The sequence below is a fragment of the Bufo gargarizans genome, chromosome 11 (genome assembly GCF_014858855.1).
Source record: "Bufo gargarizans isolate SCDJY-AF-19 chromosome 11, ASM1485885v1, whole genome shotgun sequence".
In the NCBI taxonomy this organism is placed as follows: Eukaryota; Metazoa; Chordata; class Amphibia; order Anura; family Bufonidae; genus Bufo; species Bufo gargarizans.
The window spans coordinates 29,399,932-29,412,222 of NC_058090.1; the positions used below are offsets into that span (position 1 = coordinate 29,399,932).

General features: G+C 45.2%; 2 protein-coding genes across 2 annotated transcripts in view; one reads left to right on the forward strand and one right to left on the reverse strand.

Moving 5' to 3' along the window:
• The window catches only part of C11H14orf180 (chromosome 11 C14orf180 homolog), a 30,968-nt gene extending 22,515 nt beyond the window's left edge, over positions 1-8,453 (forward strand). Inside the window, exons 2-3 of the mRNA XM_044271997.1 lie at positions 4,060-4,171; positions 6,107-8,453. Of these exons, the coding sequence (XP_044127932.1) occupies positions 4,060-4,171; positions 6,107-6,303 (309 nt within the window). The 3' untranslated portion in view covers positions 6,304-8,453. The remainder of the gene's footprint in view (positions 1-4,059; positions 4,172-6,106) is intronic.
• TMEM179 (transmembrane protein 179) overlaps positions 1-12,291 on the reverse strand; it is a 31,984-nt gene that overhangs the window by 943 nt on the left and 18,750 nt on the right. The gene's annotated exons all lie outside the window — the stretch shown is intronic.

Consider the following 12,291-nt stretch of genomic DNA (forward strand, 5'->3'; position numbering starts at 1 on the left):
AAGATAGGCCATTACATGTAAAGAGGTTAGCTATCCCAGTGCCCAAGGGCCCATTAATTAAAGTTTTGTGGTAAGACCTGTAAAAAATGTAACACGTGACAAATGCTCAAGTGAGACAAATGACCTTGAAAGTCCGGGGGTCTAGATGACTCTCAGCCCACACCTGTATAGTATCGCTATTTTTTTTTGTAAACACATTTTATTAAAGGAGAATCATTTCGCATACAGACACTGTTTAAAGCTTCATACATTGTACTTAGTGCATAATTACAATTCCATCCATTTTGCATGACAACAAAATTCAATTTTCCATCTCCTCATACATTTTTAAGAATCCCCTTCCCCCCGCAACAAAACAAACCTTATAACCAGAATACCTTTGGTCACAATCTATACACTTCGTAGCCGATTTGGGCCCAGTTTCGCTACCATCCTGCCACCCATCCATTCGGTCCTCTCCAAGTGCCATGTCATCTCATAAACTTTGGTATACCCCTTAATCCACCACCAGATTTCCTAATGTCCCCTTCAGTTGTTCCTCCAAATACCATTTGGTGTTAAGGAAAGGCGACACAACCTCTTTCCTCTCTACCAAATCCAAGGAGAATTCTATGAACTGTCTCCACTTATGGAAGAACTGCTTGGTCGCTTTCTCCTTATTGCTCTCCGCGTCTAACCGATCCATATAAAGAACATGCTTCATTGTCCCTATCGCCTCATCTAATGTGGGTATGGACGCCTTTATCCAATGTCTAAGAATAGTTTTCTTGACTGCCAATAAGAATAGATGGACCCCCTTAATATGAGTAGAGTGTGTGATTTCACCCCTCCGATCCAACGGAACATATTGAAAGATGCAGTTAAGTGGGGTAAGCTGGGGTTCTATCCCCCAGACCTCTTTTATGTAACTAGTAGTTTCATGCCATAGCGGCTGCAAAACCGGGCATTCCCACAACCCGTGTAACAAGCCTGCTTTCGGTAGGTGGCACTTTGGGCACCACCTTAGGTAGTGACTTGGCGCATCTCTATACGAAAGATCAAATGCATATGTCGCCTTATGTAATATTCTAAAGTGCATCTCCCTCCAAGATTCACTGCAGATGGCCCCTCTCACCCTTTCCAGGCCTTCCCGTAATTTCCCTATCAGAGAAGTGTCTCCTAATTCCTCCTCCCATTTTTTGAACACTTTTGCCCCAGTCGGGGACAAATATACATTTCTAACCTTTTTGTACAAATCAGACAAGGATGTCTCCTGGGATCCCACCAAGTGCTCGAACCATCCCATCCTCTCTGACTCCCCCAAAATCGCTGATTGCGACTTGCAGTACGACAAAATCTGCCCATATGGTAAGAAATGAGAGGCCGGCAAGTCATATTTAGACTGGAGCTCTTGCCACCCCATGATTCCCGTCCCTGAGGTAGACAAAATCTGTTTTACCGTATGTATGCCCTTTTCTCTCCACTGTACAAACATCTTGGATTGCCTACCCTGCGAGAAACCTGGCAAGGACCACAATGGCATATATGGGGTAATATACATGGGCAACTTATATAGCTTCCTTACTAATCTCCAGGCCGTCATAGTATCCCTAATCAAACTAAGGTGTTTTATTCCCACTGGAGTATCCCTGATCCTGGTATGTAAAAGGGCGACCAGGTCCCAGGGATGCGCCAATTCCCTTTCGAGGGGGGTATTGGAAAACTGTGATGTACCCTTCACCCAATCTCTCACATGTCTAAATAGTGATGAGACATTATAAAGTCTAATATTCGGCAGCTGTAGACCTCCCTCCCATTTTGTTAAACACAACTTGTCGTATGCAATACGCACCCTCTTTCCCCTCCATAAGAAACGGGAGAAAGCTTTTTGTAACCTGTTTACATCCCCATGCTTTATCAACAATGGTATGGTCTGCATAGGGTATAGCAGTCTGGCGAAGCTCACCATTTTCAAGAGATGTGCCCTTCCAAACAGCGTTAATGGCAATTGCAACCATTTCTCTAATTCCAACTCGATTTTCCTGATCAGGGGTTCATAGTTTAGCTGGTAGAGATCAGAAGATTTCCTCCCTACCTTGATTCCTAGATAGGTCAGGTAAGTGTGAGTTATGTCAACCTCTAAACTCCCTTCCCCTCCTTCCCTCCCAGGCCCCCTGTCTCCTAGATATAGTAGTTGACTCTTGCCCACATTTATTCGGTACCCCGTAACCTTCCCATAATATTGGATGGAATCTAGGATATTCTTAAGGTGAGCCTTCGGTGAGTTCACAAATAGCAAGACATCATCCGCAAAGCAGATCAGCTTTACCTCTCTATTCCTAATTTTGATACCCTTATATATCGTAGACTGCATTAGGAACTGAACCAACGGCTCCAAAGCTAAATTAAAAAGTAAAGGTGATAAAGGGCAGCCCTGCCTTGTACCTTTAAAGAGACAGAAAGGTTCCGACAAAAATCCCAGGGTATTTACCCTAGCCTGAGGATTTTTATATAGCCTGTCCAAGAAAATCCCAAAAGGACCACTCAAACCAAAGGCTTCCAGGGATCTCTTGAGCCATTTCCAGTTCACATTGTCGAAAGCCTTTTCTGCGTCCACTGATAGCAAGGCAGGGCTGCATTGATTAGTGTCGCCTCCTGACAGAAAATCCTGGACTGCCAAAACCGTCCTTATGTTTGACACTGCTGCCCTACCCTTTATAAAACCTACCTGGTGGGGGCCAATCAAATTAGGCATGTATATTGCTAACCTATTTGCCATCAACTTGGACAATATTTTTAAATCCTGGTTAATTAGCGAGATTGGCCTATATGAGCCGGGTAATGTTAAATCCTTTCCGGGTTTAGGGATAAGTTTTATATGAGCCATGTTGCCCGAGGCCATTATATCCCCTCCCTGTAGGCATGAGTTAAAAAGGGCCGTCAAAGTTGGGGTCACCTCAGTAGGCAATGCCTTGTAGAATTCTGCCGAATACCCATCCGGGCCCGGCGCCTTGCCGTTTTTCAGAGACTTTATAGTCAGTTTAACCTCCTCCTCAGTGATCTGTCTATTTATTTGAGATAGCATCTCCTCTGACAATTTAGGAAGAGAAACACCGGCAAGGAGTTCCTCCGCCCTAACTGACTCATATTCTTCCTGCATATATAACCGCTCAAAATATCGTCCAAGGTGATCTGTTATTTTTTTGGGATCAGTCAATTTTTCCCCATTATCATTTTTAATGCATTTAATGTGTGAGGGCTGGTATAAGGGCCTCAGTAGGTTAGCCAGCATTTTGCCTGACTTATTCCCAAACTTAAATAATGATGCTTGCTTATGATCCATATATAGTTTTGTCTGCTGATGTAAATGGTGGTCGTAGCTATGTTTCGCGGTAACCCATTTAACTCTATTCAGATCCGAGGGATCAGTTAAAAAAGTGGTGTAGGCCACGCGGACCGCTTCCGTGGCCTGCTGTAAATTAAACTTTATTTTCTTCTTTTTTGCCGCCGTGAAAGAGATGATCTGTCCCCTAATTACAGCCTTAGCCGTATCCCAGAACAAGCTATGGTTCTCCCTATGATTTACATTATTCTCTGAGAACTCCCACCACCACCCTCTCAATCTATCTATGAATTCCTCATCTGTGGCTAGATATGTGGGGAGTCTCCAGATATAATCCGTCCCCTTTGGAATAATGTCTGCTAAAACTATGGAGACCGGCGCATGATCAGATATTACCATGTCCGATATTTCAGTCGCTACTACTCTCTCCATGAGCTTATTAGAGGACAAGACATAATCCAGTCTGGACCAAGACTGATGGGAATGAGAAAAGTGAGTAAATTCCCTCTCCACCGGGTTAATGGATCTTAGTATCGCTATTCCAGGGGTCTGCAACCTGCTATTCTTAGGTTGTAGGAAACTACGACTCCTAGCAAGACAGCCAATGGCTTTTCTACAGGACATGCTGGGAGTGTTAGTTTCCTAGTTGGAGAGCCACAGGTTGCAAACCACTGTCGACAATATGTTCATAAATGGAACCCATAGGCTCATGAATGTCCAAAATCCTCTGTATGCAGATGCCTCCATCTATACTAAGAAGGCGGACGGTGGATCGAGGGGACGATGGTGCACAGCACAAGTCTGAACGAAGGGTGCGCTTCAGGGACCCAGAGGCCAGCTACATCTATGGTAAGTAAAAACCAAGTTGCGGTATTTGGTACTTGGTGAACATTAGCAGCTTCTTTAAGGAATATATGTAACAGAGATACATAGTTATTAATACCCTAATCTAGTGTATTTATTTATTTATTACACACTTGCATTGTTAATTCCGGTATTGAGATCTGACAGAGGATCTCAATACAGGAATTAAATGGATCTGTTTTGATTTTGCACATCAGGATGCATCCTTCACTAAATGCACTGAAATTCATCATTGACTTAAAACAGACAGTAGAAGGGGCAAACTGAAGAGAGCAATATATGATTAAGGGATAAGACTACTCAGGGCTGGTGTGTAGTCTGTAATACTGCAGACACATCGGTCTGCATAGATGCTGTAGCCACAAAATGGTAAGACATTTTCAAGACTATTTGCAAATTCATAAACTTGCACATTTTCAAGTTTTTCAAACATTACAATAACAGTTGCAAAACTGTACGTACCTTTTAAATAGCACCCAGTGGTTTTGGATAAAAATCGAAAAATACAAGTTGTATAGACATCAAATTATATTCAGTAAGTTATAAGGAAGGTCTTGATAAAATGTCTGTAGACCGGGATTACAGCTCATTTCTCACGTATATACCTGAACCCAAAATCACAAGACATTTGTAAACCAGCAACTATTGCCACAAGGCTTCCAAAAATGCCCAGTTTAATGTAGTTTTGCACAAACCTTGACCTTACCGAGTTCAGATCTTTGGGACAGTCCAATGTTCGTAACCATGCATTGCATTCCATTGGCTGAAAAGTGGGTAAATCTAGTAAATAGGCACATTTGGTGGAAATAACTTCAGGTGGTGTAAACAAAAAGCTCTTGGGTCGAATGCAAAAAGTGTAAAATGGACCACCAGCCATAATATGCAAAATATAATGCTGGTGTCTTCTTATATGGCAGAGAAGCTCTTGGCATCTCTTAACACTTTTGGGGGCAATTTTTTTTATTATCACCTCGTACTCATTTTGAGCTGCAAATCATTTCTTTCAATTGGTCTTTATAAAAAAAATGTTGAGCCCCTTTCTCTGTGCATCCTTGAGATTCTCTAGTAGCAGGCTCTGAATTTTTACTTTGTTCCACCAGGCAACTCAGCAGACGGCTGCTGATCTTTCATCCCCTAAACACTCACTAAATCATAATGCTTACCTTACTGATAAGAATGTGACTTAAATAAGCATTTATGAACTTTTAGTAATCTGAAGATAAGGTTTATTAGATGATCGGCATAAAGTGAAAGTACAGGATTCACACAGCTAGAAAGTTTGTGAAAACCCTTAGTTTATTAAAGACCAATTGAAGAAATTATTTTTAGCCCAAAATGAGTAAAATGCAACCATAAAGAAATTGCCCCCAAAGGTGTTCAAAGCCTGTAAGACACCAAGGTCATAGTACTAATAACCCCCCCCCCCCCCCCCCATAGCAATGTCCCTCGAAGTAGAGGTTGAGGTTACAATTTTTTCATGGGCCCAACCCCTATACCATCCATATAGTTTTTTAGGTTTTGAATCAAAGACATAGACACTAGTGGCAAGTGATTATCTTAGAAGGCAACTCCAAACGTTTTTTTTTCTCTTGGACTTTTGGGGCCCACTGTTGTAGCACAGCCTAAGCCCAACAGAGGATCTTCTGATGGGCCAATCCGACCCTGTGTTGGCAAGATTTACTTCTAGTTGTGCTACTAGAGTAGATATATTGCTAACCATGGTGGTTACCTCCATAGTTCCATATCTCCAAGCACTGAATTCTCCAGCTGGGAAGCCAGGTCACCAGTTATCGGTTCCTTCTTGATGGTTCATTTACAATTTGTATCTTAGATGAGAACAGATGAATGTACTATATATCCTCTATTTAAATACATGTATGATTTCATGGTAGAATAATTATGCCTTCTTTTTTTCTGCAGCCAGCCAGCATTGTCCTAGCAGTATCCAGCTCCCCCTCATCATTGGTGTTTGTATTTTCATGATCATGGGACTGATTCTATATTGTCATCATTTCCAGCTGGGTTCCAACACATTCAACTCAAGCTTTGTAGTCTTCATTCTCCGTCTGAAGCACAATGCAGCAATTTGCTGGAATTTGTTAAAGAAGCAACAATAAAACAATGGAGGAACATAAGAACAATGTGGCAAGATGACAAAAAGTTCTTCCGTACAGCTGGAGAGTTTTGCAACGCTGAATCAAATGTGACTGTAATACGTAAGACATCACTTTTATTATGGAATGAGGTCAAGAAATATTCATTCCAAGGCTTCAAAATGGACCCAATAAGGTCGCCAATCCATGAATGGATGTTTGGAAAAGGTGAAAGGAAGAGAGACCAGCAACAAGTTGGATGGAAGCAGTTGCAGAAATCTTGAACCTCATTGAGAAGCCTGGAGACCCTACAAAATAGGAAAGTCTGGAGAACATTAATATATGGCGACCAAGATATGAAACCAAATAGGTTTTAGGTTTTTAGCTACATGACGGGGGGGTTCTCATCCATCATCTAGGCCTAGGATAGGTGATGAACATTAGATCACTGGTATGGGCGAACCCAGTTCCCTGTTCTTCCTCACTAGGAACAGGGGTATGTCTGCTTTCATCTAGAAACAGCACTAGACCTGTCCATGAGTTGTTGAAGCTCAACTCCATTCAAATGAATGATGCTGAGCTCCAATACCAAACACACCCCTGTGAACAGATGTGGTGCTGTTTCTAGAGGAAAGCAGTCATGTTTTTCTAATTCTGTCCACCTCATTAGAGGGGTTATCCAACTTTTTTTCAGACCTTATAGAGTGGCCGGACCTGCGGTGTTGATCATTAGGGTTCAGCAAAGAGCGTTTTCGGTCATAGAGCCGAAGTTGCTTTGTTCAAAACTTCATTTGAATGCTGTACGGAGACCAGTCTCTGTACAGCATTCAAATGTATGAGCTACATGGAGATGAAATTCGTTAAGTCTGAAGTGTCGCGAGACTTATGGGAAGAACTTTGACATTTGATTGTACAACTTGAAAACCATTTTAAAACTGCAATCCAAAGTCGTCTTCGGTATGGAGTTACCAGTTATAGTCTTGCCAGACTTCGGACTTAACAAATTTCACCTCCACGTAGCCTATATTGGTCTCCATACAGCATTCAAATGAAGTTTTGAACTAAGCGACTTTGAATCTCTCGACAGCAACATCCTGATGGGGCATGTGACTGCTGCAGCCAATGACCAGCCTAAGCGGTGACGTGTCACCCATGTGGCACTTCACCAGGTCGTGTGCTGCATGGATGACCGGTCACCGCTGATGCCAATACAGAAAGGGAGCTGCAGAGCCAGTGGTGGAGCTGGAACCCAGAAGGAGGGACCAGGTAAGTATGATCACCACAGCGGGGCCTGACCTCTCTGTGAGGTCTGAAAAAAAGTTGGATAACACCTTTAAGCTCAGGTTTGGATTTCCCTATATATTCCAGGCAGAACGGAGGAGTGAGGTCCTTGTACTAGTGAACAGTGATGATAGATGTTAGATCACAAGGGCTCCACCACTGAGGACTCCCAGCAATTAGCACCTATGCAGTGAAAATATAAAGGTGGAAGTCTTTCAAAAGAAAAATCTATAGACAAACAATAAGACACTGGCATAACCATATCATATTGGAGTACATGACAAAGAGGACCAAAAAATGGTTAAGAGAAGGAATAAAAAATAAATAAAATAGAGGTAAGTAGAGAGGAGTGGAACCAGGAATGGTAGGATAATGCAGACCAAAGCTTGGAAAACCACCACTAGATAACTCGTTTAATCTGAAGAGACCAGGGGGTCATTTATTAAAGACCAGTGATATTCCTTGTGCCACCGAAGGATGCCCCCAATTTAAATTAGGTCCTTTCTCCGGCTGTCCAAGTGCCTAGACTGAAATCTACTCCAGCCACACCACATCCCACAATCCATTTTCAGAAAGTGGCAAGAGGGTCATAGAATTGCCTATTTGTTTTGGCTAAAAAAAAATTTTTTAAATTGGTCTTTATTAACAGTTTTGCCTCTATGGCTTTTGTTTTTCACTGCATCTGCAGATAGTTGTTTTTTCTTCTTCTCAGTGAATCCATCAGAGAGCTGCTTTAATTGCTTGATCTTTATCTCTTATATTTACTTTCCTAATAAGAATTTAGTTCTCTGACAGATCATAGTGATGGACGAACATCGGCCGGGACGTTTCGCGAATGTGAGTTCGCGATCAAATGTTCGCAAACTGCGCATTCGCTGTATTGACTTTAATGGCAGGCGAACCTAAAAAAACATATTTGCAGCCAGGGGCGGACTGACCGGTCGGGCACTTCGGACATGGTCCGAGGGCCCGGCCGGGATGGGGGCCCGCCGCAGAATAACATAACACCGGGCCCCGCTCACTATAATACTGATATTCATATGTGAACAACTTGAAACCCGCTGCGATCCTCTCCCTCTCTGTACTCACAAACTCAGTAGCAGGCCGGGCGGCAGCGCAACTCACTGACGTCACGCGCCTGCTCCTCCTACTTCAATCATAAAGTGAGAGGAGCAGGTGACGTCACTGAGTTGCGCTGCCGCCCGGCCTGCTACTGAGTTTGTGAGTACAGAGAGGGAGAAGATCGCAGAGGGTTTCAACTTGTTCACATAGGAATTTTACTATTACAGTGAGCGGGCCCGGTGTGATAGAATACAGTGACTGCACCGGGCCCCGCTGCCATTACAACACCAGATGCCTGGCCCCCAGTCCCTGTATTGGGGATCATTCACTCACAGGGACACTGTTATGGGGGGATCTGTGGATGACACATATATAGCATAAGGTGCTATATATGTGTCACCCACAGATACCCCCCCACAACAGTGCCATCCACAGAGCCCCCATAACAGTGCCATCCACAGAGCCCCCATAACAGTGCCATCCACAGAGCCCCCATAACAGTGCCATCCACAGAGCCCCCATAACAGTGCCATCCACAGAGCCCCCATAACAGTGCCATCCACAGAGCCCCCATAACAGTGCCATCCACAGAGCCCCCATAACAGTGCCATCCACAGAGCCATCCACAGAGCCCCCATAACAGTGCCATCCACAGAGCCCCCATAACAGTGCCATCCACAGAGCCCCCCATAACAGTGTCATCCACAGAGCCCCCCATAACAGTGTCATCCACAGAGCCCCCCATAACAGTGTCATCCACAGAGCCCCCCATAACAGTGTCATCCACAGATCCCCCCATAACAGTGTCATCCACAGATCCCCCCATAACAGTGTCATCCACAGATCCCCCCATAACAGTGTCATCCACAGATCCCCCCACAACAGTGTCATCCACAGATCCCCCCACAACAGTGTCATCCACAGAGCCCCCATAACAGTGCCATCCACAGAGCTTCCATAACACCTTTTGGTTAAAAATATTTTTTAATTTGGCTATTCCCCACCCCTCTTGTAATTGTTCCGCTACTTGTGGGAATGAGTTCAGTCACTTCGGTGGGCAATCCCGTCCTGCAGCGCGTGATCCCGCAAGACCTGCCGCTGTAGGTCACGGGTCTCACGCGCCACAGGATGGGATTGCGCACCGAAGTGACTGAACTCATTCCCACGCAGCCCGCAAGTAGCAGATCAGTGGAACAAGTACAAGGTGGGTGGGGGGATGATCTGTGGGGTTGCCCAGACGGCTAGGCCCTTCACAGTAGTTATTAACCCCTTTCAGCAGTCCTCCATTCACTGAAGGGGGGACTGCTGAAAGGGATTAATAACTACTATGAAGGGCCTCCCCCCCTTTCACAGTAGTTATGCCCAGATATGTGCCCCCTTCACAATAGTTATGCCCACACTGCTTCTAACAGAGGCTCACTAATGGACGCTGAGATTAGATCACCCCAAACGAATGCATTGAATCAATGCTTTCCTATGGGGAAAAATTTGACCATGGAGGTCATCATGCAGGGTGTGAGGACGTCCAGCGTCAGATACCAGACCAAAGGTCTGTTTTATTCCAGGAAGCCCTCAGGTGGCTGCCAGCACTAGAGGCTGACTTATTGCTGGAACGTAAACAATGCAGTTTCTCTATAACATTGCAGCTCGATTTGCAAAAGGGACACTGTACCCCGACCACGTCAATGAGCTGAAGTGGTCTGGGTGCCTTTTGTGTCATTTTAACTTTGAAATCTTATTAAAGATTGTGTAGGGTGTGGCTGGAGGCGGGGCATGGAGGTGGGACAAGGGTGGAGCTTGCAGCAGAACATGGGTGGGGCCTGTAAGAGGGCCCTTGATTTATTTTGCCCGGGGGCCCCGAGGGTTCTCAGTCCGCCCCTGTTTGCAGCCACCAAATCCAGTACTTACTAGAAGTGCACAAATAGTCCCACAACATGGACAGTGACATACCAGAGGGAGATTATTGGCAAAAATTCCCACAAAAAAAATGTATTTTATTCACGGGCCATTTTTATGCGTCTTAAAGGGAAGCTCTCAAAAATGTGCCCTGCTGCAGCCTAGAAACATTTTATTTTAGGCCACGGGAGTACAGACCCAAAAAATTAGGCATTTACCTGACAGAAAATAACTTGTGATGATGTGGCTGGAGGTACATTAGGCGGTCACTGGATGCAAATTTTACTGTAGGCCAGTACAGGCCCCAAATATTAGGCATTCACCTGACAGAAAAGGTATTTTATGCGGCTGTATATACATAAGGCAAGGACCATTCTTTGTTCTGGGTGGTGGCAGATATGTGTGGGCTGGCATGAGGAAATTCAATTACAAGTGGTCGTCACAGGTGTTGAATTCCTCCAAGATCCATGCCTCATTCATTTTTAGAAATGTGAGGTAGTCCACACTGTCGTGAGCTAGGCAAGTGCGCTTATCGGTCACGATCCCCCCCTGCTGCGCTGAACATTCTTTCGGACCGGACACTCGATGAGGGGCAAGCAAATAGTTCCATGGCAAATTGTGCAAGCTCTGGCCACAGGTCACGCCTGCACACCCAGTAGGCCAGGGGTTTCTCGCTTCTCAGAGTGTCCACATCGGCCGTTAACCCGATGTAGTCAGACACCTGTCAGTCTAGGCGTTCCCTGAGGCTGGATCCGTAGGGCGGCTGTCGATGGGTTGGCTGAAAGAATCTCATATCCGAAATGACCAACACATCTTCAAACCGCCCTCTTCTTGCAGGCGCGGTAGGATTGGTACCCGCACTTGTTTCGTTGTGGGTGGAAATTCCTCTGCCAGCACCCGCAACAGCAGAATGCAGCATCTCTCGCAGCAAGGCCTGGAAATGCTGCATTCTGCCAGCCCTCTGTGATGCTGGTAACAGGTCCTCCATTTTGTGTTTGTGCCGGGGGTCTAAGTACGTTGCCACCCAGTACTGGTCCTTGCCCTTTATGCTTTTTATACGGGGGTCCCTCTTCAAACACTGGAGAATGAAGGCACCCATTTGCACTAAATTGGAAGCGGTGGAGCGCCCTGGCTCCTGCTGATCACCCAGGAGAATCTCTTCCTCGGTCTCCTCCCCCCAGCCACGGACAAAACCAGGGATCTCCGAAAAGTTTAAAGTCCCCCTCAAAGCCTGCGTGCAATCCGTGGCGGTAACACCAAATCCACACGGAAGCCATGGGTTGCATGCTTGACACCCGTCAGAAGGTTCACCCAGTGGGCAGTAAAAGTTGTGTACCTTCCCTGCCCGTGTTTGCTAGACCAAGTGTCAGTGGTCAGATGTATCTTGGCACCGACACTGTGTGCCAGAGCTACATTCACTTGCTGCTGAACGTGGCCATATAGTTCTGGGATGCCCTTCTGGGGAAAATATTTCCTTCCAAGGACCTTCAATTGCGGTGTGCCAATGGCCACAAATTTTCTAAAAGCCTCCGAGTCCACCAGTTTATATGGTAGTAGTTGGCAGGCTAGCAGTTCCGACAATCCAGCGGTCAGCCGTTGGGCAAGAGGGTTATCCAGCATCATCAACTTTTTACGCTCGACCATTTGGGCCAGGTGCCTTCTTACGGCGGTCGTCCCTAGGTGAGTGTTGGACTTATGCGTTGACAGCACAGGTTGAAGATGGCAACACAATTAGCAGTAGCTGACACGCTAAAAAAATCCCACTATGCGAAG